We start from the raw sequence: 25087 nt of genomic DNA on the forward strand, positions 1-25087 counted from the left end.
AGATTCCCAAGAGCCGAAATAGCTCAGTTGGGAGAGCGTTAGACTGAAGATCTAAATGTCCCCGGTTCAATCCCGGGTTTCGGCAATGTGGAATTTTTTTTTAATAATTTTATATTTTAACGTTTATTATGACGAACCCTATCCATATTTTAATTTAATGGTTGTATTTTTTTATTACAACATTTTTTATTATTTAATTTTTACTCCGAGTAATATATGTGTTTATCAATTTCTCGATTCCATTACAGAAGTTATGGCTAATCCTCAATTCTTAAGGAGCAAATGTCTTATTTCTATAAATTCATTTATTGTACGAGAATAGCATAAATAACAATAAATACTAAGGTAAATTAAAAAAATTATGTTCGTAACATCATCAGTTTTTACTACATTTCATTTCATGAAATCGATCAATATTGTTCCTGAACGACTCATATATTCTGTTAAATCTTCTGGACCCTTCTGTTTGATTAATTTATTTGTTTACGTATAATTTGATTGTTCGTTCGACGATTGAAAACCGTAGCAAAATTAAAGAATTCTGCACAATACACAGAGAATTTGTTTTACGAGTTTGTTTAACTTTTCCATGAATAAAATTTTATTTGTTTAACGCAAAGAAATGAAGATTGATTATATTTTTTTATTTTACCGCGAAAATTAGATATCGACGATTGTTATTAATAGTCTGCTTGGTATATTAACATATCGTTGATTGGATGGTATTCTATGCAAAAAATTTTATTTTAACGTGTATCATCGACTATTCTATGCAAAAATTGTATTTTATTTTGTGACGTGTCACCGGTTATTGTATGCAAAAATTTTTTAATTTTATTTTTAGTCCTATCACCGGCTATTTTATGCAGAAATTAATATGTGCCACCGGCAACAACGCTTGCGCATGAATGCATGATTTTACTCGTGATCTATCAACAATGTGTTAATACAATCACTTGTTAATAAAACGCAATATAACAATTTTTTTTATAGAAATTTCCGTTACAGAACATTGTATACAAATATGAAATGTTTCATTATGAGTACGTTGATGATATGTACTTTTTAGAACTTTACAACTTACGATAAGGGATTTACACGTATTTTGTTACTATATATTTTGGTATTATATATTACATACATATATATAGCCTACAACTACAACTACAGCCTACAGCTTCCTACTACGCTTTACTATTTATAATAAACAATTTGCAATTTACAATGTACAGGTTACAATGTATTATTACAATTATTACTACTACATATTAAGATTTACGCCTTACGACTTACAATTTCTTATAAAACTGCCTCTATCGGAAAGCGACTGCTCTTAATACGAGCACGAATGTTAAAATGAATGACGAATATTTTTACACGTTCAAATTTCAGGATATGTCAGATTCTAGTTGAGTTGTAACTTCGTTAAACCATCCCTATTTCGAATTAAGAATCTTTCGCTACCTCTACATTGTATTCCTTCCTTATTCCATTCATCCGTGCAATCCGTCAAATTTTGTTTAACCTCTGAATAAGATCGATAAAATTCACAACTCTTTCCAAAGCGACAATTAGCAATGGAAAAACTCGATTATTTACAACGATGTAGCTAAACCGTTAAAAGTAATTCTCTTTCGCTTATCGAATCGAGATGCACGGTTGTCGTTCAACGACCACGATCCATGCTGTAAAAAATAAATTCTCCGTCTGAATGGTGTTACAGGTGTGAGTCGTTACGGGCTATACTCGTTATTCCCAGGGGGTGGCGGGGGCAGTTACGTCGCTGCCACTCCCACCACCCCTGGACCACCCACACCTGCACGAGCTTACCACGCGACAACACACAAGGGTAAGTTTACAACGATTTCTACTTTATTTTACTTCTCCTCTCCCTTTCTGTCTGTCTTTTTTTATTCTACCTTTTGTCGCGAATCGAATCTTCCCGCCTGTCATTTACTCTCGCGATTGATCTCCTTACAACTTGCTCCGCGAGATTTATTTTCAGCTCGTAGCAACCCTTTCGATACACGATAGTCGATATATTATTATCGCGTGCGGTTCGATTGAAATAGGATGAAAATAGCTCGGATGGGATATTTCAGTGAGGCAATGCTTTATCACTTTTGTTTAAATTTAGCAGATGGGAAAGTTACAGGAGTTGTAAGAAGTTTTCGCTGACTTCGCTGTGGGTGGCTATCGTGCTCCGTTGGATTATTGTTAATGGGAGAAAGTAGTCTAATTTCAGATTGCGATGGATGGATCGGATGATCGGAGGAATATAAATATTGAAATTTCTTTTTTATTTCTTTCGTAATCGCAACTGCGTTTGTGATAGTGGCGAGCGAGTATCGTGCTGTTGACACTGTTGTAATGCGTTTTACGCGGTAGAAAGAACTAATATAATTAGGAATTCTGATATTTGAATCGAAGAAATGATAATATTGACACTTTCCAATTCTTTTTGGAATTGTGACTACAGTTTGGAAATATTCTGTATAGAAACCTCAATTGGAATTTTACTACGCTTAATGTAAAGTATTTATTCCATTTCAGTCGATAGATGATATTGTGATTAGTGTATTTCGAAAATTAGAAAATAAGTGCATGCGTAAAATTGCATTAAAGAATATGACAGAATTTCTACCACTTCGTAAATACATTAGTACAATGAATATATGAAAGCACGATCTATTGGTGGATTGCAATTTTGTTATTTTTTTGACACTTGAACCACATCAATTCTTCTTCAATCTCTTAATTTTCAATTTTTCATCTTTCAATTTTTTCTTATAAATATTAATATATACATTGCGTATTATGAAAGCATTTCATTGTTACGATACTGAGAGACTTCCAGACGTAACAAATATTTAGGAAATATGATCATTGTAATTCTTAGTGTGATATTTTGTTTTAAATATATGAATATAATACGATGAATGATAATATAAAATAATAATATAATCATCGATAACAATATAAATTTCCATTAAATTATATGCATGCAATGCACTACGTTCTAATCAGAATCCATTACCCTAATGATGTATTACCTGTATTATATTACGTTACCCGATATTCTGTGGTTTATAAACACATAATATTCAGATACATATTCCAGTACCCTAAATAATAATACAGCAATATCGTAGTCAAATCAAAATATCTTCTTTAAATAAAATAATCCAATACAGTAGAAATTAAGATAAAGATGATATTTATCTATATCTTCTGTAATCAGAATGTATCTTGCTTCTCATCTTTTAGTTGCATTAACCACTGACACAGGTTATTAAGTGCACAAAATTAAATATTTAAAATTATTTAAAATATTTTCAATAATTTAATAACCCTTACATTAGGTTAGTAATATTATTACTAACAACAATGATTCTTATTTGAAGAAGCAAGAGTTGTCCGATATTTTTATTTTTCCGTAAATGTTTTAGTGCTTATACATTTTCAGGTTGCTACCAAATTTTACTAATATAATCACGGCCGTCGTTTTTATCATAGCGTCAATGAAAATTTAAAAGTATTTTTTTATATCCGTAAAAGTTTCCTACGATAAGAATTGCAATACTTTTGCGACTATGTGTGCATTTACTAATTTCTAAATTATAATACAATTACATAGCGAGTTAATAAATAATAAGGAAATTAAATAAAAGCATACACGAGAAGAATATTTTTGCTAATAAAGCTACATACTATGTTGACGGACTGTGCCTCTTGTCGATCAAAATATTTATGGGATTATTCTGATTCACCAATGTTTTCCTTTGTCTATCTTTCTTCCCCTTAATTTGTACCTTTCCAAGAACTGCTTCTCATACTACGCTTCCTAGAATACTGCCCCTATTATCGTCTGCTACGATAGTACGTGTATCGTAGTTGCGTAAACTTGTCGTGAAAATTCGGATATTTACGGAATCCATCGGCCTAGACCGTCGACACTTTGTTCATTGTTCGTGATCAGTCGGACTCACGCGTCTGCTGTGATTGGTTGTCTAATGTCTGTGCTCTTGTGTTTATGCTGCTAGGGAACTGTGCTTCCGGTAGACGCGCTCCACGAGCATCCCTCTTTCGTGATATATCGTATGTGTAACTTTACTTTGATTTGTTCACTGTTTAAGTCGCCTTTGTAATTCTGTTGATTTGTTAATCGTGTTTTTAAATTGTAATATAAGGAGGATATACTTTATTATTTCGGCAAACAAGCAAAATGTTATTTTTCGGATACTTTAAGCTACTCTGATGTACAGTGGCTACAAAAATATTGACGCGTACCTTTTTTTTAAATCAGGTTTTATGTATACACGTCGCTTCCATAGTACACAATTTTTTGGTTGTATGGAAGTACTGCTAAACGACACGAAATTTAACATTATTTGAATCTAATTAATTAGTACGTAAATACCATAATAAAGTATATGAAAGTGTATAAAACAATACATTTTATATGTATGTTTTCAACTAATATTTTCTAGTAAACAATATTACGATTATTGATGATATCCATACCAGAGTAATTTATTAATATCGATGCTACCTACTATTACTCGAACTACGAATATTAACAATATCGATGTTAGAGTAATGGAATCATTAATTAATGTTACTGAAACAATAATATATTAATTAGAAGTTATCAAAATTGAATTTCTTAATTTAACTGGATGTTGAAGTAATTTTTGTTCTAATGGTTATGAATAGTATTAAAAGGTTCCAGATTTTGACAATTTTACGTATCTAATAATCCTTGTTTTTGTCTAATAAAATACCAATATTAAATCAAATTTTAATACTTGAGACTCTTAAAGCAGCGAAATAGAAAGCTTACGGTTTTTTCAAACGATCCTTACGTGTCTTTTACCGTACCATATCTAAAATCGATCGTAGAATAAGAAAGATACTATTTATTAAGTGCTAAAATCATGCGTGTAAGACGAAAAATTCAACACCACTGATATACATATACAATAGAACTCCGTTTATCTCAGATTTATGCAAAGTAAATTTTAGTCTGTCTCTGATTAAATGAACTCATACTTATCTAAACATGGACTTTATATTGATACGAATTCCAATTGTATCAACTGTTTGCCTCACAATAAGATCACGTAAATAGAGTTGTATCTTTAAATATAACTCGGCAAAATGTTAAAAATGTTAGTCATCGATACGTTAATTCATCCTTTTCATAATATCCGAAAATTAATGAATTAATTTTCTTATTTTCACCATTAGATATCCAATAGCATGATATATTATTATTTGAAATATTACGAAAGAAACATTAAGACATAGAGTTTTATTTTAATTTCTCTACATTTCTTTTTGATACTTCGATACAGTCGTCAAATCGTTGATAGATAATTCACTGCTTTATATTATAAATTATATTAAATACTGCTACGCGTATTTTGTTAAAAGAAACACGAACGTTTTCGACTTGAATACTGAAATTGAATAAAAGGCTAATTGATGAATATTTATCTGAAAAATTCTTTTTCTATGAGTCGAACCGATTTAGATTCATCTATGACATTGCAAGTCATTGCAAAGGTTAAGATTCAAATAAAAACACACGAGATTCTCTATAATTACAGTGTGCATTGTATGTCTATATTTTATCTGTGAAAAAGTTTATACGTATATATATATATATGTAAAAATGTACTTACAAACTTCATGGGCATAATATGAACCTAATATGATAACTTGACATAAGAAGAGGGAACATAGTATTCAAAAACGTCTGGCATTTAGAAAAAGTAATAAGCTTCTATCTATGATTGGTTTCTTTAGTTGCATTCAGTTTGAATTTCCAAGTACATCGGCGTTCATTTTCCAGCACTGAAAATTACCATAATAATCGACTTCCTCAAATCATTGCGATAGAATTCGTGCATATATCACTCGTTATTATTGACTTTCATCGTTCGTAAAATTCTGAAATTACGCAACTCGCGTAAAGTTTGTGGTCGTTCAACCAGTTTATACGAAACGCTGCTCCCGCCATATCTGCGCGCATGTTTTGCTGAACGCGCGAATACATATTTTTCTCCTCGAATACCGGTGTTCCCCGCGACTTGCTTCTGTTTCGGGTAGCTTTTCAAACCTTACGAAAATTTCTCTTCGTCTGTGTTTTTATTCGTCTTTTTGCCCAGTGTTTTTCCGTTTCACGTGAACATTCAGCGTCGATTTACAACGCGTGACTCACCTGAGCTTAAACAACCGGTATTTAGTGCCTCGTGCCGAAAATTTTGCATCGAGTTAGAGAATTATTGATGATGCGGTATATTAGAGCTTTTGAGAACAATGGATGCAAATAAATGGTTTCATTAGTCTCGTAAAATAGATGGAAAGGTATTAATAAACATAAGCTTGCGGGTTGTTTATTTATGGGGTAATTTGATATGGTGGAGTGGTTTTAGTTTGGTTTGGTATAATTGCAGATATTTTAGAATACTTGTTCCTAAGAGCTTGATAAGTTAACGAAGTATTACAAACGGAAGAACGTAAAAATACGTAGAAAATGCGAGAATGAGAAATGCACAGTTTTTAACGTTTAATAAGTTGTCGAAATATTTATGGGTATATCATTTTCTAACTATGCGTTAATTTCGTTTATTACACGTATGCATTGATTATTTTAATTAGAATTTTTAATGATGCAAAATGGTATCTGCATACAGATTAAAAAAAGAAAAACTATGCATTGCGGAAATTATATAATGGTTTCAGGTTTTTCAATGTTTTCTATTCCTTAATGTGTTTTATTAATTAATTAAATTCTACGCGGATTTATACGTATATTAGGTTGTCCGGAAAGTTTCTTTCTTTTTATAAGGAAATAATAGACGCACAATGGTTTTTGTTTTACATTATTTTATGGAATTATGCACAAACATAATACTAGAAATAGAACGAAATGGATCATACCCAATTCAATAATATAATATAAAACAGAAATTGTTGTTCGTCTATTATCATGAAAAGAAAGAAACTTTTGGGACAACCTAATACATATTCAATTTCCGAAGAAGCTGCATTTTGCTCCCAATATTTTCAAAGGCGTTTTTAGGTATTCTTTGAAAATATATTTGCAATACAATTCTTCCTCTCGAAGCAACTCATCTACGTTATAATTAGGAAATTTGAAGAGACGTGAACGTGAAGCAGAAATGAGAAAGACATCAGACAGGCTAAAAGAGGAACATACGTGTGTTACACATAGCATGTAACTTCGTTCAAAGAATTTTTCAATTCTATGTAGAATGAACAATTCTTATAAACCTGAAATAATGAAATTAATCATCGAGAAAGTGTATCGAACCTTGCAGAAATTATTTCAGTCTAGCACATGTTATTTCGATGAAACCATTGATGAACGTATCAAGTACTTTTTATGCACTATGCTGAAAAAAGTCATCATATTTATACATAAAGTTCTTACATTATAAATGTATTATTTATCGAGATACATGAGATTTTGACCGCCAGTGGCTGAAAGCTCAAACTTGGAAATTACGTCTTTCAAGAAAACCACGTACATGGAAACACGTTTCAATATCTGATTAATAAAGTGAAGATCTTATGTTCATTGATGACTATCGTTCGTATCATCTGCACCTTATATACCGTACGTGCATAAAGCATTTGAAATTTCATTAACACTGTATAACATGGCATTACAAGAAAATTAAAAAAAAAAGGACGTTCAATTATTTTAAACTGTCAGAGTGATATACTACTTACACACACTTTAAGTTCCATTTTTATTGAACCTTTTGAACGTTACTGTATATCGTAACCATACTAGAGCCTAGCGATATAATCATGTTGAACCAAAAACACGCAATGTCTGGAATACGTCGTTTGAGATGCCTCGAGAAAACCGATAATTATCAAGCGAATGCGGGCGTCGCGCTGGTATCGAGCCGAGAAACGAAGGAGTCGATGGTTTCCGGGGAAATAAATTCGAGACGCGAGGCCAGCTGTGTTCCGGTCGCGACGCCTGGTATGGCAGCCTCGATACGTCGATGCTCGAGGAAGCTCGAGAGAGTCTTCAAACACGTGCGTGGCAATAATTTGTCCGTTGAGATGCGATCTAAATGAAATAATACGCGCGGGGCATTAATGATTGTCGGACGCGGACTACGCATCACCTGCTGCAGCTGCATACGAATAATGGGAAATTTCGACGAGGAAATTAAGGCTGACCGAGGGAAACGCTCTCGATTGTGCGAACGTACAAATTCGCCTGGTCATTTGTATTGGTTTTTGTTCGCTTTGCATTTGAAGCCGGGAAGATTTTTTGTGATAATTGTGTTCGACTTTAGGCCAGTTAGAGATAATACGTTTATCGTATGTGTAGCATCGTATACAGCTATTTTTGAAATTTTTTAATATCGGTCAATTGTAAAATTTTATTAAAATGTAAAAAATTCGTTATGTATTTTTCTTACGTAGATACAAAAAGAATTGTTAATTATATTAATGCATACATTCATGAATAATAATTTCAAATTATTCCCATTTTTCTTATTGAAACAATGATTTGAAATATTTTTTCTAGAAACGCAAGAAATTTGGAAATTTTTCATTACGCAAAATATTTATTTTTAATCAGCAAATAAATTAAAATAATTTTGTAACAAGTTGGAAATAAATTACTGTGCGTGTACCAACAACATAATTACACAATTGATAAAGAAAGAATGAATTATGAAAATGGTTATCTTCACGAGTAATGGTAGAATTAATTAAATTTTGGTAAACGAGGTCAGTTACATTTAAATAAAACGCGCTGGTATTTCATTTGCATCTATATTGTCTTTCGTTTTTATTTTGAATTATGAAGAAGCAGTAAAGGATTCCATTTTTGCGGCGAGGCAATTAATATACGAGAAAGAAGAGACGAGTATACCTAGATTGTCTGAAACAGGCAGCAAAATTATTTAACTTGACTAACAAATGCAAGGTAATGATTTTTCTTGCACTTTCTTCCGATGAAGAGAAAAATATCAGGAAACAAATGTCATTATAATTTCAATTTAATTTTTGATATTTCAACATTTGCTTCTATAGATACGATTCATTTAAAATTTCCTGTGTTTTTATGTTTGCAGTTGCGTTTCATGTTTGTTTTTCATTAATTTTCCAATTATATATTTTATTTGAAAACGAAATTACATTCAAATATATTGCATCGAAAAGGTAAACTTTGGTAATTAAAATTTTTATGACACAGTAGCGTTATTTTATTACGAGAGTAAGAGCAACTGAATTTTCATCTCTATATAATTATATTATTTTGAAGATTTTCGGAATTTTAGACGAGTGCCTTCTAGATTCGATATCCTCGTGTCATTTAAAATAAACATTAAATTTATTTTTGTTTAATCTATATACATAAATTGGTTTGTCGTATCGAAGCAAAGTAACTCCAATAGTAAACTTAAATTGCTTTGTTTTTATTAATCATATATCCGGAATGTTCTTGCACGATTGATCTAACATCGTTAGTGAAATCTTACGAGTTAGAAATTTTAAGTTACAAATTACAAAATACCGCTACGAATAAATTCTCTTACATAAATTGATATTTATACAAATAAAATTTTGCTCGTAAATTTTACAAATTAGATTTATCGATTTTTCCAAACGATATAATATTATGAAATTAGAAAAGAGAAATCTATAACTTACCACTTCTAACTTCCCGCATGACTAATCTTAATAATTTTCATACCGTGTAAGCGCACCTAGGATTATAAAACTAAGAAATTTACAAACAGCGGTTGATCGATTAACCTGTTAACCAATTCTTTAATCAGAAACTTGTATAATTACCTACAGAAGTAAATGCTGACGAACAAAATTTCAACACGATATATTTCCAACGGACATGAATCAACGAGTCGATTATTAAAAAATAAGATACCTGCGAATAAAAAGATTTTCATAGTAGAAAGATGGAAAATCCAAGCGAACGGTTGACTCGTCTTCGTCTGATTCGTTTTTTCAGAATCTACACCTCGCTATTATCCAAAAACCAATTAGAAAAATATCGCTCTACACCCCGAAAACATGTTTCGAATCGCCTAATTAAAACTGTACTAATTAGATCAGAGAGCAATGGCGAGTCGCGGGCGAAAAATCGTAATCGTACCGTGGCTGGCTACCTGGCGAAGTCGTTATGTGGAGGGGGCCCCTCGGCATTTTTTCTCACCTCGAAAGCTGCCCCCGTCGGCGGGACTGGCCTTTCACGGGGCCCCCTCCTTGCTCGCACAATGGCGCAATTATGCAATTAAAGCGGGTGAATGAGGTGGGCCCGGTGGTGGGCAGGACGCGGGGAGGACGAAAAAGTCTCGGCCAAATAGAATTCCATCGTAACGTGCGCGTTCTCTGTGTATTCTGGCCGGTTCGTCGTGCTGCGCGAGCGAGAAAGATCGCGAATTCTACGCGAGAATAGCGAAGGAAAAAGACAGAAAGGCCGAAAAGAAGTGGACAGAAGAGCGAACGAAGAAGGGGAAAGGGGTGGAGAGGTGGTAAGGGTGGCGAGCCGCGTCTTTCTACTTTCTACCTCCTTCGCTCGCCCCTAACGACCTCATTGTTCGAGGTGTAATCCAAAACGCCGTTCGCGAGGACCGTGCGTCCGCGCGACTGAAAGAAAGCAAAAGAAATTAAAGACGAACTTTTTGGAGGCAGTGAGAGAAAGAGAGGAAGCAGAGACGCGTGGTTGGGGGAGAAAAAGAAAAAGAAAAAGAGAGGGATGAGCTGGTACGTAGAACGTACCGGCAGGAACACCTTAGACGCCGATCGATTCCTCTTTAACGCCGTGGCCCCTTGTCTAAAATCGAATCTCGAGCCGCGGGCGAGATTTCGATTATCCCCGCCCCGCCATGCAAATCCACGCGAACAAGCTGGCCCGCCTCGCGTGGCGCGAATGCGCCCGAGTCCGCGCCACGCTTTCCGTCCGCGCTAACCGCTCGAATCCCAAATGAATACGCGAATTTAGTCGAGGGTGGATGGTATCGGGGCTGGCCTTTGGGTTATGGGTAGTTGATGATCTTTTGGGATGGGTTGGAAGGGCTATAGTTATGGCGAATTCGTGTTATGACGAAATGTCATTCCGATGATTACGTCGGAATAATCAGATATGCAAATTACAGAGGAGGAATATGATAAAGTGGTAATTTGCTGTTTTTTTACGGATGAACAGTTTCAAAATTGCGCACATTGTCGATTAATTCCAATTCATTAAACATGTATTGCTTCAGCCTTCTCGTGACTTTTCTGAAAGGCTCATGTATATCGGAGATTTTTGGATTTAATAAATTTTGACGATATTCAAATAAATTTATTAAACGTGCAAAGGGAATTAGATATTTTATGAATATAAATTTAAGGATGTCTAAATTGACTGCCTTTATTTTCGAAACGTTGTTTTATTAAGTAGATGACTGACTAACGTACAGTTTGAATTGAAAATTCCTTTCGTAACGTTTTAGTTCATAGAAGTGAATATTTAGTAATCGCTTTTTAAATATTCTGAGTTACATAAAACTATATATATTCTCTTTTGTATATATTCTTCTAAATCTTATATAATCTCTAAAAGAACTCAGATATTTACAATTCTTGTGCTTTTCATACGTATGTATCTAAGATTTAAATATTTTAAGTTGCAATTCTCAATTTCAAATTCAGTTTTATACAGGAGGTAGAACTGCAAGTTCAGCGAAAAAAGAAATTGCAAATTTATGTGAAACAAGTACGGGTTATGTGACTAGAATCTGCATCATATCAGGAGTTCATATTACTTGTACTTCTTTTTCATCAATTAAGATTTAAATGACAATCAATACTGTAACATTGAAAACACATATTTAATTTTTCCCTTTAATTAAAACGCTTCAAACACGTCGTAAATTAAATAAAGACAACTGTCTACTAGTTTATTCGTCTCGAAATGTCACTCCACTTGTTTCCCTTACTCTAATTGAAGAGTAGATGATATAAATTACGGCTTTCTTTTTCGATTATACGAGAGACAGATAATCAAAGGTTTCGATTTCCATCTGTGCCTTGTAAGTTGTAAGTCTATGGCAAAGAGTTGTTCATTAATAATTCGTACGTTTCGTTTTTCTTTCATGCTGCGGATGGTCAGCAGAACGAACAGGTGAGTGCAATATTCAGAAGTATCATCGCCCAGAATTGCTAGGGTGAGATATATCTGCTTGACAACTGGTACGATGGAATAGATTAATTTGCAGATTAGTATCTTTGTTGTACGTAACATGGTATACCAGATAATACATTTATATAAATCAAATATAGTTACTCCAAATACAGCGTAACATTAAGGAAACTAGGTCATACGATGGATGTTTCAACATTGATAAATGAAATATTATACGTGTCGTTTCATTCGTATTATCCTGTTTTCTAAGAGACAATCAACGAAAATGAAATAACTTAGCTGTATCGTATACTCGAAACGGTTCAAAGATCACATCAAAAGACAGAAGGATACAATAGCCGATGAACGATCGGAATTATTTCAACTCCATTCATCCACGAAGAAGTTGAAACTCTTAAAAGAGCAGTATCGCTCGTTCGAAATGCACTCTGACACCTGACGACTTCCAATTGTTCAAAGGTCTCTCAAACCAATAACCGGAAGATCGTCAGAGGATTCCATCGTCATCGGGACAAAACAACCTGCGAGTCTCTGCGAATCGAGACGATTTGTTCGAAAGTGTCGCTGTATCATCCCCAAAGCAAAAATACCGCCCGGCACAAGGGTAAAAAGCAAACCGGTGCACTTCCCTTCGCCCTGCTCGCTTTTCGCCCTCTCTCCCCAGTTCTCTGGCCACTATCTGTCTCTCTTCCGTTCATGGCGGCGAGTGTCGCGTCCGATTTAAATGAATTTGCATAGATTTTCCATTTATCCGTCTGGCCGGTCGTTTATTGCATATTTATCGAAAGTGGCGAAGAACTAATGCGATAAATTTCAATAAGCCCACCGGGTAACGCGTCACACGCCGACTTTAATATTCATACGCGGGTACACAGAGGCTTTGGACGATCGTTCGCGAAATCAGGAAATGCAACAAACCGTCTACAGGCGAAGCAGCACTGGCTGAGAGAGCGTTTCGAAACGTGGAGGCGCGAACGATCCTTGTCGTGAGAGGGCTCGATGCCTGATTTACGATCCAAGTCACAAGTCGAGCTGCTAGACGTTTTGCGCTCGCTGGACTGCGTTCCTTCGTGATTTTTCATTCGGCGTATACCACGCCTTGTGCTTCTTTGCTTATTGCTGGAAACGACGAAAGAGATTCTGCCTCGATGGAATTTCGTTGATGAATTGGTTTGAGAATTAACGACGAATGTCGTTCGTTCGGTTCCTTTTTTATATCGATAAGATGCAATGGAATTAATACGACGTTGATTCGGCGTGGTCATAAAGGGTTCGATGCAAATGCTTCAATGTTTTATGCTTTAATTCCAACTGTGTAATTACTTGACTTGACGCTACGAATCTTCTCAAAATGACAATTTTTAATTCCCTCTTTTTTTGCAATTACTAAGTACAGTGTACATGCCAGTGTAGACATTTGTAGAATTGCAAAGTGGAGGATACGTATTTATATTGAATATTCTACCTTGAATATTTTGTATATTTTTTGCATATGATGTGCATTCCGTACATTTTTGAACATTTAAATTTCTATTGAATATAAAAAGATCCACGATCTATTAATAGTAGATATGTATATCCTCCACCGTTAATAATTTGTCCTGCTTTACATTATTACGAAATTTTAATGATAAAGATAATCTGTATATTTTAGTGCTAATTGTACAGATTAAAAATTACACGTGAACAAGTTGGAAGTTATAAATAGCGAAATAGTTCTCGATAACAATTTTACTGCTTCTGATCTATCGAAAAGAAAAAATCGAGAAATCCACGAAAATTATAAAATGTTTCAAATAGCCTTTGAGAAGAATAGTTTTTTTTGTATCGATTATAAGTAATAAAGAAACATCTTCTCGGATGATCTGGTAAAGAGTGCATAATATACAAAAAATTTGGAACCACTTTTATCAAAAGCGAATAAATTCATCGTTTAGTTAATTGATAACTCGTTAAAATACAATTTTGCGTGCACGTAACATCGATCGTGCGAGGATCAAATATGTAGAAGTATCCAAAATTCGTATAATATGCACAAATATATAAAATGTCGAAAACAGAACGCTCTTTGTAACGTTTAATACGTGAAACAACAATCTACTTCGATTGCATTTCTGAATATTCATAAAAATATGAATCTGTATATAAATATTGGAAGCCTACTTGCAAATAATACTCGAAACGGTTGCTGCGGTAAGGCACAACCAGGCATTTCCACTTTACAGCAATTTCAACGAAGCAATAAAAAATAAAACTGAAAATCAAGTACTTTTTAAATGATGCTATAAATCCTCAATCAATTGATTACTCGTAATAATAAACTTTCGCACTTTTTGAATGTGAAACTTTCCAATACGAAACTTCTTTCTCTCTTAATAAATGCGATTTGAATATTTGGAACTGCCACTTTGTTGTTGGTGCGAATCTTTTATTCATCAAATTTTTCACTTTGATCCTTCTTATTTTCCTGAGAGATTACAATAAATAAATTTTCCACGAGACTGAACACAGATATGCTATTGTCACTGTGGAAACAATTCGCAATTTGTGCACATTCTATGCACAATCGTATCGGGAAAATAATTGACTGGGATCAAAGTGACTATTGTGACTCTGAAAGCGGCCCAGTTCCGATTAGGGAGCCAGAGAAGGAGTAAATCGATTAATCGTCGGATTCTGTAGTTTCAGAGAGCGTGTTTTCCGCGGCCGTTGGAGTTGGGGTGGGTGGCTACACCTGGGGTGCTCCCACGCCACCCCCTGGCTCACCCTACAGTCCCGTGCCCGTGACGCAGCTCGAGTTGCTGGCCAAGAATTTGGCTAGTTTGGCTCCTCCGGGTCAACAAGCGCTTAGCCTTCAGGGTGTTGGTGTGAACGTAGGCAGCTTGCATCACGCTCAGCACACACAGCACACCCAGCACACGCAACATACACTAAATCTGACTGGTCTTCATCATCTTCATCATGGTGAGTGTTTTTTTTTTTTTTTTTTTTTTACTATAAATTATAGAAGAGATATATCGTTTGGAATTAAATTAGTACCAACAAGTTGTTAATTTGAAATGAATAAACGTGATGCATGAATTTTCTAATCTTCATAATTTTTATTATGGTGAGATTTTTTAAATTATAAAGTATGAAGAGATCTTCTTTTTTTCATCGTTTAGAATTAAATTAGGAATTAGATTAGTTGTAAGTTGCAAGAGACAAATAATCTGATTGATAAGCTTTTCGTTAGGATTATTTTGGATTGCTCTTTGTGAAGTAATTGAAGAACGTTTAGGTATTTTTTTGGTAGAAAATGAATAAACTTGCAATTGATTTGAGTACGTTCTCTGTATGTTCTGAGTATTTTTATTAATAACGATACATTTATAATAATTTGTTAAAAAATACCAGGAGCTCTAGAAAAGGTTATTATGCCGCGTGCAAATCTACTTTGAAAATATAAGATACGTATGAATTATGCTAGATACCGTCGTATATTATTTTATATATCGAATTAAAAATCTTAAATGTTTTCGACTCGTTAACCTTTAAGCCATCGAGATCATGCTGGTTTGCGCAAAGTTACTTTTAATCCAACTGTGAGAAACATTAATGGTCTCGTGATGCAATTTGATTTTAATCTTAATTTCACGTTTTCAGAATTAAATGTTGTTAAGGGCAAGTAATATACAGAGCACTTTATTTATCTCGACTACTTTATCATCGTTTATCATTGTTACTGTTAAAAATGAAAAATAGAAGGGGATGAACACGACAGTTAGTAATTTTCCTTCCACAATACATTTTCTCTCCAAATTTTAGAGTTATCACTCATCTAGAGTTATTTTCTCATACGCCGTTGTAAAACACGATGAATAAAAATGTTGATACAATAGAGAAAGTAATTTGTATTAGTATATTATCAGTAAATATTAATTAAAAAGAGATAGAACTTTAAAAAGTAGTAGGAAGTAATCTAGCAAGTAGTTCTAAAAATATGTGGCGTTTCTTCAAAAAGTCTATCATCTTCTAACAGGAAGTTTTTACATTTTGTAAAAGTACCATGATAAAATCATACAATGTAATTTATTACTAATTAACTATTTTTATAATCTCGTCTATTATTCTATTACGTAACTTTATTTAATATTCTATTACGTAACAATGTAGGTATCTTGAAAAATAATACTTGATGAAAATAAATCGTCGTGTATAAGATATAAATCTTATAAATATCTACATAAATATACAGTGTATCTGCTAATCAAATAGTTGAAATGTTATGAAATTTTTACTTCTTTCGTAAATGTAAGACAATCGGTATTCTTTAGGACTTATAAATATTAATTCAAACGTAGCTGACTTAAGAATTATATTTTTCATTATTATTGTTTTCTCATTTTTGCACATTATTATTTTTAATTTCATTATTATTTATAGATCGTCTTTCTATGATTAATTATTCAATCTATTAAAAACTTTCCAAGTCTTCATTCTGTCTTGTCAGCCATTTCTCCGGAAACTTCTTTAATTATTCTTCTGGAAGGATAATTTGCATATCTCGGTTAATTGTGCAAATATAATAACGGACGTAGTAATGTATATTTAAAATACGATAAAAAAATGACGAAAATTACCTATTCCACCCAACGCAAACGGTAGATTTAAATGACAAAGAACAAACGGAGCAACTTGTTTTGATTCATCCAAACATAATCTCGAAGATATCGAGGAGGAAGTCGTGAAAGTTTTCTCGTTTAACTTTATCGATCGTGTTACCGTAATAAACGACGGAACGAAAAGTTACGCATTCAACAAGTTCGGAAAGAGTTTAATCGGCGCTCGATTGCCGACTAATTCGACGCGAATGCTGGAATAATCTTCGATCACCGCGGAAGTTGACACAGGGTTATTCAACGTTCTCTCGAGTACTTTTAAGGCTGTATCTATGCCGACGAATCGCTCTCCAAGTTCGACGTCGATTCGCCCGTTAAGCAGCTTACAATGTCGGAAAATAAGATGGTCGTGAGAAAGAGTTTCCAAGTTGGAATTCCTATGTATGTATGTTCCTCTGTGTATGTAATTGAAATTGTTTCATAAATCACCTCGAGTTGCTCCCTCACAGCCTTTGGTCTCGCGATTGATGTAATCTATTGGTAATCATTTCTATGTGCATGGTTCGCTTTTATTTCTTATTCGGTATATTTAATAAAAATTAAATTGTAATTATAGCGATTGGTAGACTAAATTTTTATTCTTTGACGTTTAAGTTATTTCTTAACGTACATAGAAGTTTAATAAATTTTAATTCCAATAAAATTAGTGACTTTTTCCTAAGTCTTTTATAGATAGTTTTCAAACATTTTTACATTTTTTGTATTATTTATTTCAATACCTTTTTACTTTATAAGATTTTTCTTTATATCCCGAAAGTATCAGAAGTAAATATAGAAATTTATTCCTCTAGAACATATTATCGTTTTCTTTTTTTAATTGGTTCTTTGTAATCGTATCAATACCTTGAATACGTTGTTGATAAAACATTTGTCATTTTTGGGAAAGATCAGTTTGATTTTACAAAATTCAGCAGCTCTAACAATGAAAAATTTGTTGCAGTATAGAACGAGATACTTTAGTAATTTTTGTGTCGTATAACATTTATTTTATTATATCACATTCCTCCGTATTTTTCTGTATTATCTGAATATATTCTCTTTTGCTTTACGTATGAAACACAGAGTATAAAATAATCTTAAACAATTAGCAATATATGTTCCTAATACATATTTCTATAATGTATTAATAACAGTGATATAATTATTTTGAAAATAACCTCGTTCCGCAAAATTGTTTAATATAATCGACGCTATTATGAATTAAAATATACAAGTGGAAGTAAATCAAATATTTGCATAAAGTTGATATTATACAAATAACGTATGAATTATGTGAAACGTTTGTCACAAAAGTATAGGTAACCGTACAAAATCGGTTTATCGAGTAGAAGTTTGAAACTGGTCGAAGTTGTGGTTTCATTGCGTTTACCACATTGTATTAATAATTAGCCACATATTTCGTGGTGAGTAGCTTAATTAATGTTATCCGAATCACGAGGATCTTATTCGCCGATTTTATTGTCTGCTTCCTTTTACTATTACTAGCATTAATTATTTCGAAAACAGTTCATTCGGATTTCGTTTCCTCTTTTATGAAATTGCCCTTTTTCGTAGAAATAATATTTTACAACCCAATTAACAATAAATTAATTGTAATAGATAAGAAAATAAATTAAGAAATTAAAAAGTTATTACTTTACGGTTGAAATTACTAGACAGAATTAAGCCATTTTATTGAATAATTCATTAATAATTTAAAAATAGAAGTGTATCTACATGTTGGGAAATATTCAAGAATAAAGACGATGTTTATTACAATGAATAATGCATTTTTACTTATTAGTTTGCAGTGAATTTTAATCGATTACGCTTCTTTGAATAATATCATGTACATACTAGTTAATACCATTTTATGTACTTCGTTTCAATTTTCAAATATATGAAAAGTATATGAATTTTTGTAGAACGAATAAACTTTACCCCTAAATTAAGCGAGAATATGTGATCTATTCCATAATTGTTAATTAAACACATATCTGTTGGTAACATTAAAGGTTTATCATCCTGTATATACCAACATTTCACACACATATATATCAAGTAATATTTACTATGATTAACGTATTAACTGAATAATATATAATAATATATAACAAATACATAATCCTACTTTAGATGAAACTCTCCAATACTTCAAATTTGTCTCATTTCAAACAGCTTATACACTCCATGTAATATTGCTGCGAATCAAACTCCATAACACCTAAAATTCGTTTCACCGTAAACCGAGCAGTTTTTCCCCTTATTCATCATCCTCGTCATCATCCTTAATAATATACCTATATAATCCTGAATAGTAAAATTTAAACTTTTCATCAATACTATAAATCAACCGATCGCAACTTATTACACGCTGTAATAAGATCATTCACATTTTCTTTTTTTTTTTTTTGCATTTTCTAGCATTTGATTTAGGGTAGTATCTCAGGGTTAGTATATTAGGGTAGTAGGCTAGGATACTACATAAGTAGTAGGGTAGTACAAGAATTTATAAACTAGGAAAAATGAAAAACGAGTGGCAAAGAGAATATCTCAAGATTCGTTTCTATGTAAGTAACATCATATGGAAATGTTCCTTAAGAATGTTTTTAGCGGCTCACGAAAATATCTCTAAACGCTCGCTATACTATTAATTTATTACACTAACTGATATTTCACACAGCCAAACGTACAACCACTGATAATACTGACATGATAACGTTCTCTGTGAACAGGAGGCTTGCACCAGAACACTTTTTCCCCTCAACTGTCTCTGGTGACCGGGAACGCGCCAACGCTGACGATCAACAGCTTCTCGTCACCGAATTCGACAGGGAATGTGGTACCAACGACGGGAGTGTTGCTCCAGGAGTATCAGTCGCCGACAGGTTCGACTACCGGATGCTCGGTCACTGTGAACGGCACCTCCTGCCCTACGAGCTCGACCTCGAGCGCGATGGTGGTGCAGGGTGGCCAGAATGGCAACCAGGTTGTCCAGGCCACTGGCAAGAAACGAGAGGCCTTCCTATCGAGTCAAGGTCAGCCGGTGAAACTGGAGAACAAATCGACGAGGCAGCCGTGTGTTTGCAGAAACAGCAACGGTACGTGTAGCCCTAGCTGATTTACCTTTTCTTTTCTTTTTTCGTCTTCTCTTTATTTCTCTTCTTTTCTCTTCTATCTATCTGCGCTAAGAACGTTCAGTTCTGTCGCCCATCGACAAGAACTCGTAACCTGTTTACCGAATCGTTCATCGGGTAGAGAATTCTATAATTAGGCAATTAAATCTTTGATTATGATCGGTTAATAATTGGTAAAACATAAACGAATATCGGTTACAGATTGAAAATTTAGATAGAGTGGTCGTCGGACGTTTTCGGACCAAACATACTCTTATTATACTCTTGGAATGAAAAGTTGTAGAAAATTAAAATTACTTACGCAAGTACGGTATATAATGCATCTTATAAACAATACTAATATTGTAAAAATTTTTCCAAGAAGGATTATATTAATAAGTAATTTAATATATAATTTAAGGCGATAGAACATTTGGTTGAATACCTTCCACCACTAAACGTTGATATTTCCTACTATTTGGCGATAATAATAGTGATAATTAACATGTTGCAATAATTGTAAATAAATAAAGAGGACTATTAAATGCCTGGGAGAAAAATATCAGACTGAATTGTAGTATATTTCTGTTGTCAGTCTATTTTTTTATAATTTACAGTTTTATTATTACGTAGCTACACAAGTGTTACATGGTTTTGCTCTCTTTCGCGTTGTACAAAGATTAACTGCCACGTGGTTCTTCTCTCGCATCGCTACATCCAGTAATAAATATTATCGTCCCAATTCAGAGGGATCTTTACTTAATTACATCTTTCTTGGTTAATACGTCAACGATCCAAAGCGAGGTTGATTGTCGGATCTCGAACTATACGGAATGGTCACGCCTCTACAAGAGGAATTCGAAAGTAGATCGGTTAGGATGATCCTGTGGAACGGGACTCGTTTTTTGACACTTGTCGTTTTTCGTTTGATTGCCGAGTATCGGACAGTTCGCTAGTTGCGAAAGACGAGATCGTTGGTTTCTGGGTTAGCTAGGCTGTTGATCGGCGGACGTAGACCTTTGGATATTGTGAAACACCATTTTTCTCTACGATACGTGTATTTTTTAGGCAACGACAGTTTGAGATCAGTATCGCTTGGATGTAATTTTCGATATTTCTATTAAAAGGTAGAGGCTTAAAGTCTTGCTAGAAAATATATCTAAATATGTAAAATTATTTATATTTCCGGTATTTGACAACGAAGACTCAAGATTCTTTTGGTCATTAGCTTTGAATTTCTAGAAATATCAAAATAATTCGGTGGCGTTGAAAAATGATTTTTAATCTATTCTCTATGAAGAAGTAGCATTTTTCATAAATAATAAATAATATATCAGCGAAATTAGCTGTACTTCAAAGTTCTTATAATAGATGACCCAATCAATTTTTCTGAACAACGGATTAAAGATTCCAAGAAGCTTCAGTCAACTGAATTTCTAGACCTCTGATATTTCACATTAAGAACGTCTAAATTCTTCCGGCATAAATTTTTAATTTCCAAAAGCATTCCAGTAAATTGACAGAATTTCCACGAAACTCTAGATGTTTCTTTGTAACATTTGACCTGAATAAAAAATAGAAAGATCTTGAAATTAATTATATTTTCAATGTTTCGCAATAAAAGCACGTGTTTAAAGTTAAATTTCTAAATTTTCTCATCTACAAATTTTAAATTGGGTATTGGGTTGGCAACTAAGTGATTGCGGATTTTGTCATCAGGTGGTAATGACAAAATCAATAATTTCCAATATATTCCTTTAAACTTTAAAATTAATTTTATTCCAGAGTAAAATTTTCCTGTGTACCATATACCGCAATGCTAAAAAATCTCTCATTAGATAAAGTTGTATATTTTTGATATTTCGTATTGAAAGACTTCAAAAATGTTGCTATTTTATTTATTTAAATGGCGTAAATTTGTAACTTTCGTAAGCATCGAAATGGACTGACAGAGTTTCGAGGCGATTCTCAATATTTTACGACGAAGGTCCGAACACGTTCAGAGACGCTTCGATTCTAGGCCGGCGTCCAATTAATCCTTGCACGGATTGGTCACAGTGTAGCTCTATCGAAACGTTTCTGGCCGTGGACAAAGATTAACATAAATCACGACACGCTGTTCGTTGCCAAATTTAAGGCCAGGTTTGTCGTGTGCAGTTAGCCTGTCTTGGCCGAAGGAACGCATTAAGGCTCTACATGTACGTAGAAAACCAGTAGATACGTACATCAATCTCCTAGACATTTTTGTGACCAAAGTAAATTCGTCTTGCAAACTAAGTAACTACGTTAAATGAGTGGAGCAGCTAAATTATTATGAGACGTAAGACATACAAAAATTTGATCAATAAATTATTCTGTAAGAAAGTGCATCTTAGGCGAAGTTAAAAGTGATAAAAAAAAGAATGAGATGAAATTAAAATGGTTGCACTTTGTACTTACGAGCGTTAGATAGAAAAATTGTATCTTCTACAGCAGTTTTTAAACAAAGTGGTAGCCTGTTTGAGTCTTTATGAAACTTCAAGAAAACTCGCTGAAGCAATAATTTAGTAATAAAAATAAAAAATTCAACAACGCCGGGACAAACGTGAATTACCTGTAGACGAGGTAACAGTGAATTTTATATCGAGGACTAACTGATAGTAATTTCAATGTTTTGTTAAACAGGCGGTTCAATGTTTTCTTGCTTTTCTTTTACCGAGAAAAAGGAATTGATCCTTTAAGAAGATCTTTGGCGTAGAATCGAGGGAAGAAATCATTAATAACTAGATTTCAGATTTTTATGCATGTACGGAAAATTGCGCGAACAATGTGGAACAATATCTAAAATATCCAAAGTAGAGTAGCTGTAAAAATATTTACTGGGTGAAACAAATTTCTGCGTAAGTTCCATCTCTTCAATTCTCTTTATAGAGCTACAAGTTTGCATAAATATCAACGACGATTCGTTCTAATTTTTCACAATTTAAGAAACTTTTTCCAAGGATAACGAAACGTAAATTTCAATCGAAAATAATGCAACGAACATAGCAGATCTACGACAATTAATTTCTTTCCTCTCAAAGAACAAAAACGACGAAATCTGCCGATCAATTTGATATTTATTTTCCATTACGAGACTCTAAATGTAGTCGATATAGAACTTCTGCGTTATATTGTATATAGTCTTTTAAGTTCCTTCAGTCTAGTCACTAGAAGGTCCGCTTCCTTTGTAAAAGACGCCATTCAATTCTATTCTACGCGATTCGACCCTGGTAATTTGTCCCTGACACGAAAGAACGATTTCTTAGAAGTCCTTGCGCTTTCCTTTTACTTGTTATCGGGATTAGCGAAGCTGACAGAAGATTTTAAGAGAGATGCCCTCGTATCAAAGCTTCGAACAGGTCGGAGATACGATTGCTGACCTTGCTGGAAGTCTTCTTGCATCTGCATTATTGTCAGGGGGTGAGCTAGAGCGTCCTTTGTTCGAAGGGCTTCTTCGATGGCAACTTTAATTACGAATGGTGATCTTAATGCTTCGTTCTTAGGGGTAAAACGTGATTCTGCTGCGGAACCGTCGAGATGAGAATTCTACAGGAAATGTTATTAAGTCATATATTGACGATTGGAATAATGGAATATTACGAGGACGTATTTTTTTACAATTTTTTTCTGATGGCGTAGTAATTGTGTTTTGATTCAAAACGTATCAACGAATTCAAGGAAGATAAACGTAGTACGTTTCGATTTAAAGTCACTATTTTTAGAAATAATTTTTGTTCATTTTTCTTTATTTTATTTGATGTATCCGTAAAGCGGAGAAAGAATCTGTTTTATGAAAATGTATATTGCTTCATTTATGTTTGAGCGTGAAGTTTAACACGATGAAAGCACAAATTTAATACGATACAAGTTTCCAGAATTCGAATAAAATTGTACAATATAGGTAGGTTAATGCATATTAGGCATGATAATTGATGCGTGAAATGCGCGAAGCGGGTCACTTAAAATATAATAGGTCAATTATGTTCAAAGTGATATATTTGAAAATTTTTACAACGTTATATTTAAATAAATATTCGTGAAATCTCCACGTTACATCTTTACTATATCTTTAATTCACTTATATTCGTGTATAATACCGGCGTTATAAACGAAATGTAATACAAATGTTAAGAAATGCAAATCCTACAAATGCATTATTACTTTCAACATGGCAAGAATTTTACATCAAATTTAGCTTAAGCTAGTTACAAAGCTAGTTAGCTAGTTAAATTTGACTTTGCTACGTTTCTCTTATTAATTCTTGTAGCTATTTTAATAAAATGACAGAAATAAAATTTAATTTCAAATTACACAAATTTTAAGTAATTAAAAAATATAATTTTATAATAAACAAAGTATTACGAAATTTGTATTCGTAAATTTGATTTAAAAAATGTATTTATCGAACTGTTTTGGTTTCTTAATCTTTAAAGGTCGACGGTCTAAAATTTTTCGGAATTCGTTTTATTTTATGAGATTCTCTTTATATTTGCTTGAAATAGTTAGGATCTAAGAATTTGGAGTATTCTGACTGGAGTATTCTACACTGACAATTAGTGCAATTCACTTGCAGAAGCTAGAGATTTATTTTATCGAATCGACGTGTCTTCGACGTCTTTAAATGTCTAATCACAGGTTGGAATAATTTATCGATTTATAATTAACTAGTGCTCTTTTGTATTTTCTATTGAAAAAACTTGTATTAGAATTCGAAAAGCGATGGAAACATTATCTGCGCTAATTAAAATTCTAGGGATTTAGTGAAATTTTTGTACCAAATATTTATGAACGGAATTGAGTTTCTTTTAGGCAAAAATGTTTTGACGAGGTTTTAAAAAAATAATGGAAAGAACATAACAATTGAAAAACGATGAATGACGAGTGATAAATGAGGGAACGGAAAGAAGTAAAATTTGAGTGGAAGATTAATTACGTATAAGTGATTCATCTTTTATTATAAATATTCCCTGAACCGACTTCCTTTCTGTCAGAATACTTTATTAATATTTGTAAATGGTCCATTTGAAATCGTAAAGAATATTTAAGATATTATTCATGGTAATTTATCAAGCACAGATATTATCGAGTCATGGACC

The 25087-nt window shown here is 33.2% G+C and overlaps 1 protein-coding gene, 1 long non-coding RNA gene and 1 other non-coding gene across 7 annotated transcripts in view; all 3 read left to right on the forward strand.

Annotated features, from left to right (window-relative positions):
• Nucleotides 1-25087, forward strand: part of Wge (BAH domain and coiled-coil containing protein winged eye) — a 335350-nt gene that overhangs the window by 237376 nt on the left and 72887 nt on the right. For all 5 annotated transcript variants that reach the window (XM_072022206.1, XM_072022207.1, XM_072022208.1 and 2 more), the window contains 3 exons: nucleotides 1724-1849; nucleotides 14897-15178; nucleotides 19590-19955. In XM_072022206.1, coding sequence (XP_071878307.1) covers nucleotides 1724-1849; nucleotides 14897-15178; nucleotides 19590-19955 — 774 coding nt within the window. The remainder of the gene's footprint in view (nucleotides 1-1723; nucleotides 1850-14896; nucleotides 15179-19589; nucleotides 19956-25087) is intronic.
• LOC139998019 (uncharacterized) overlaps nucleotides 1-25087 on the forward strand; it is a 268768-nt gene that overhangs the window by 163723 nt on the left and 79958 nt on the right. The gene's annotated exons all lie outside the window — the stretch shown is intronic.
• Trnaf-gaa (transfer RNA phenylalanine (anticodon GAA)) lies at nucleotides 13-85 on the forward strand. The gene has a single exon. It is a non-coding gene; the product is annotated as a tRNA-Phe (tRNA).

Source organism: Bombus fervidus, chromosome 2, assembly GCF_041682495.2.
Source record: "Bombus fervidus isolate BK054 chromosome 2, iyBomFerv1, whole genome shotgun sequence".
Taxonomy (NCBI): Eukaryota; Metazoa; Arthropoda; class Insecta; order Hymenoptera; family Apidae; genus Bombus; species Bombus fervidus.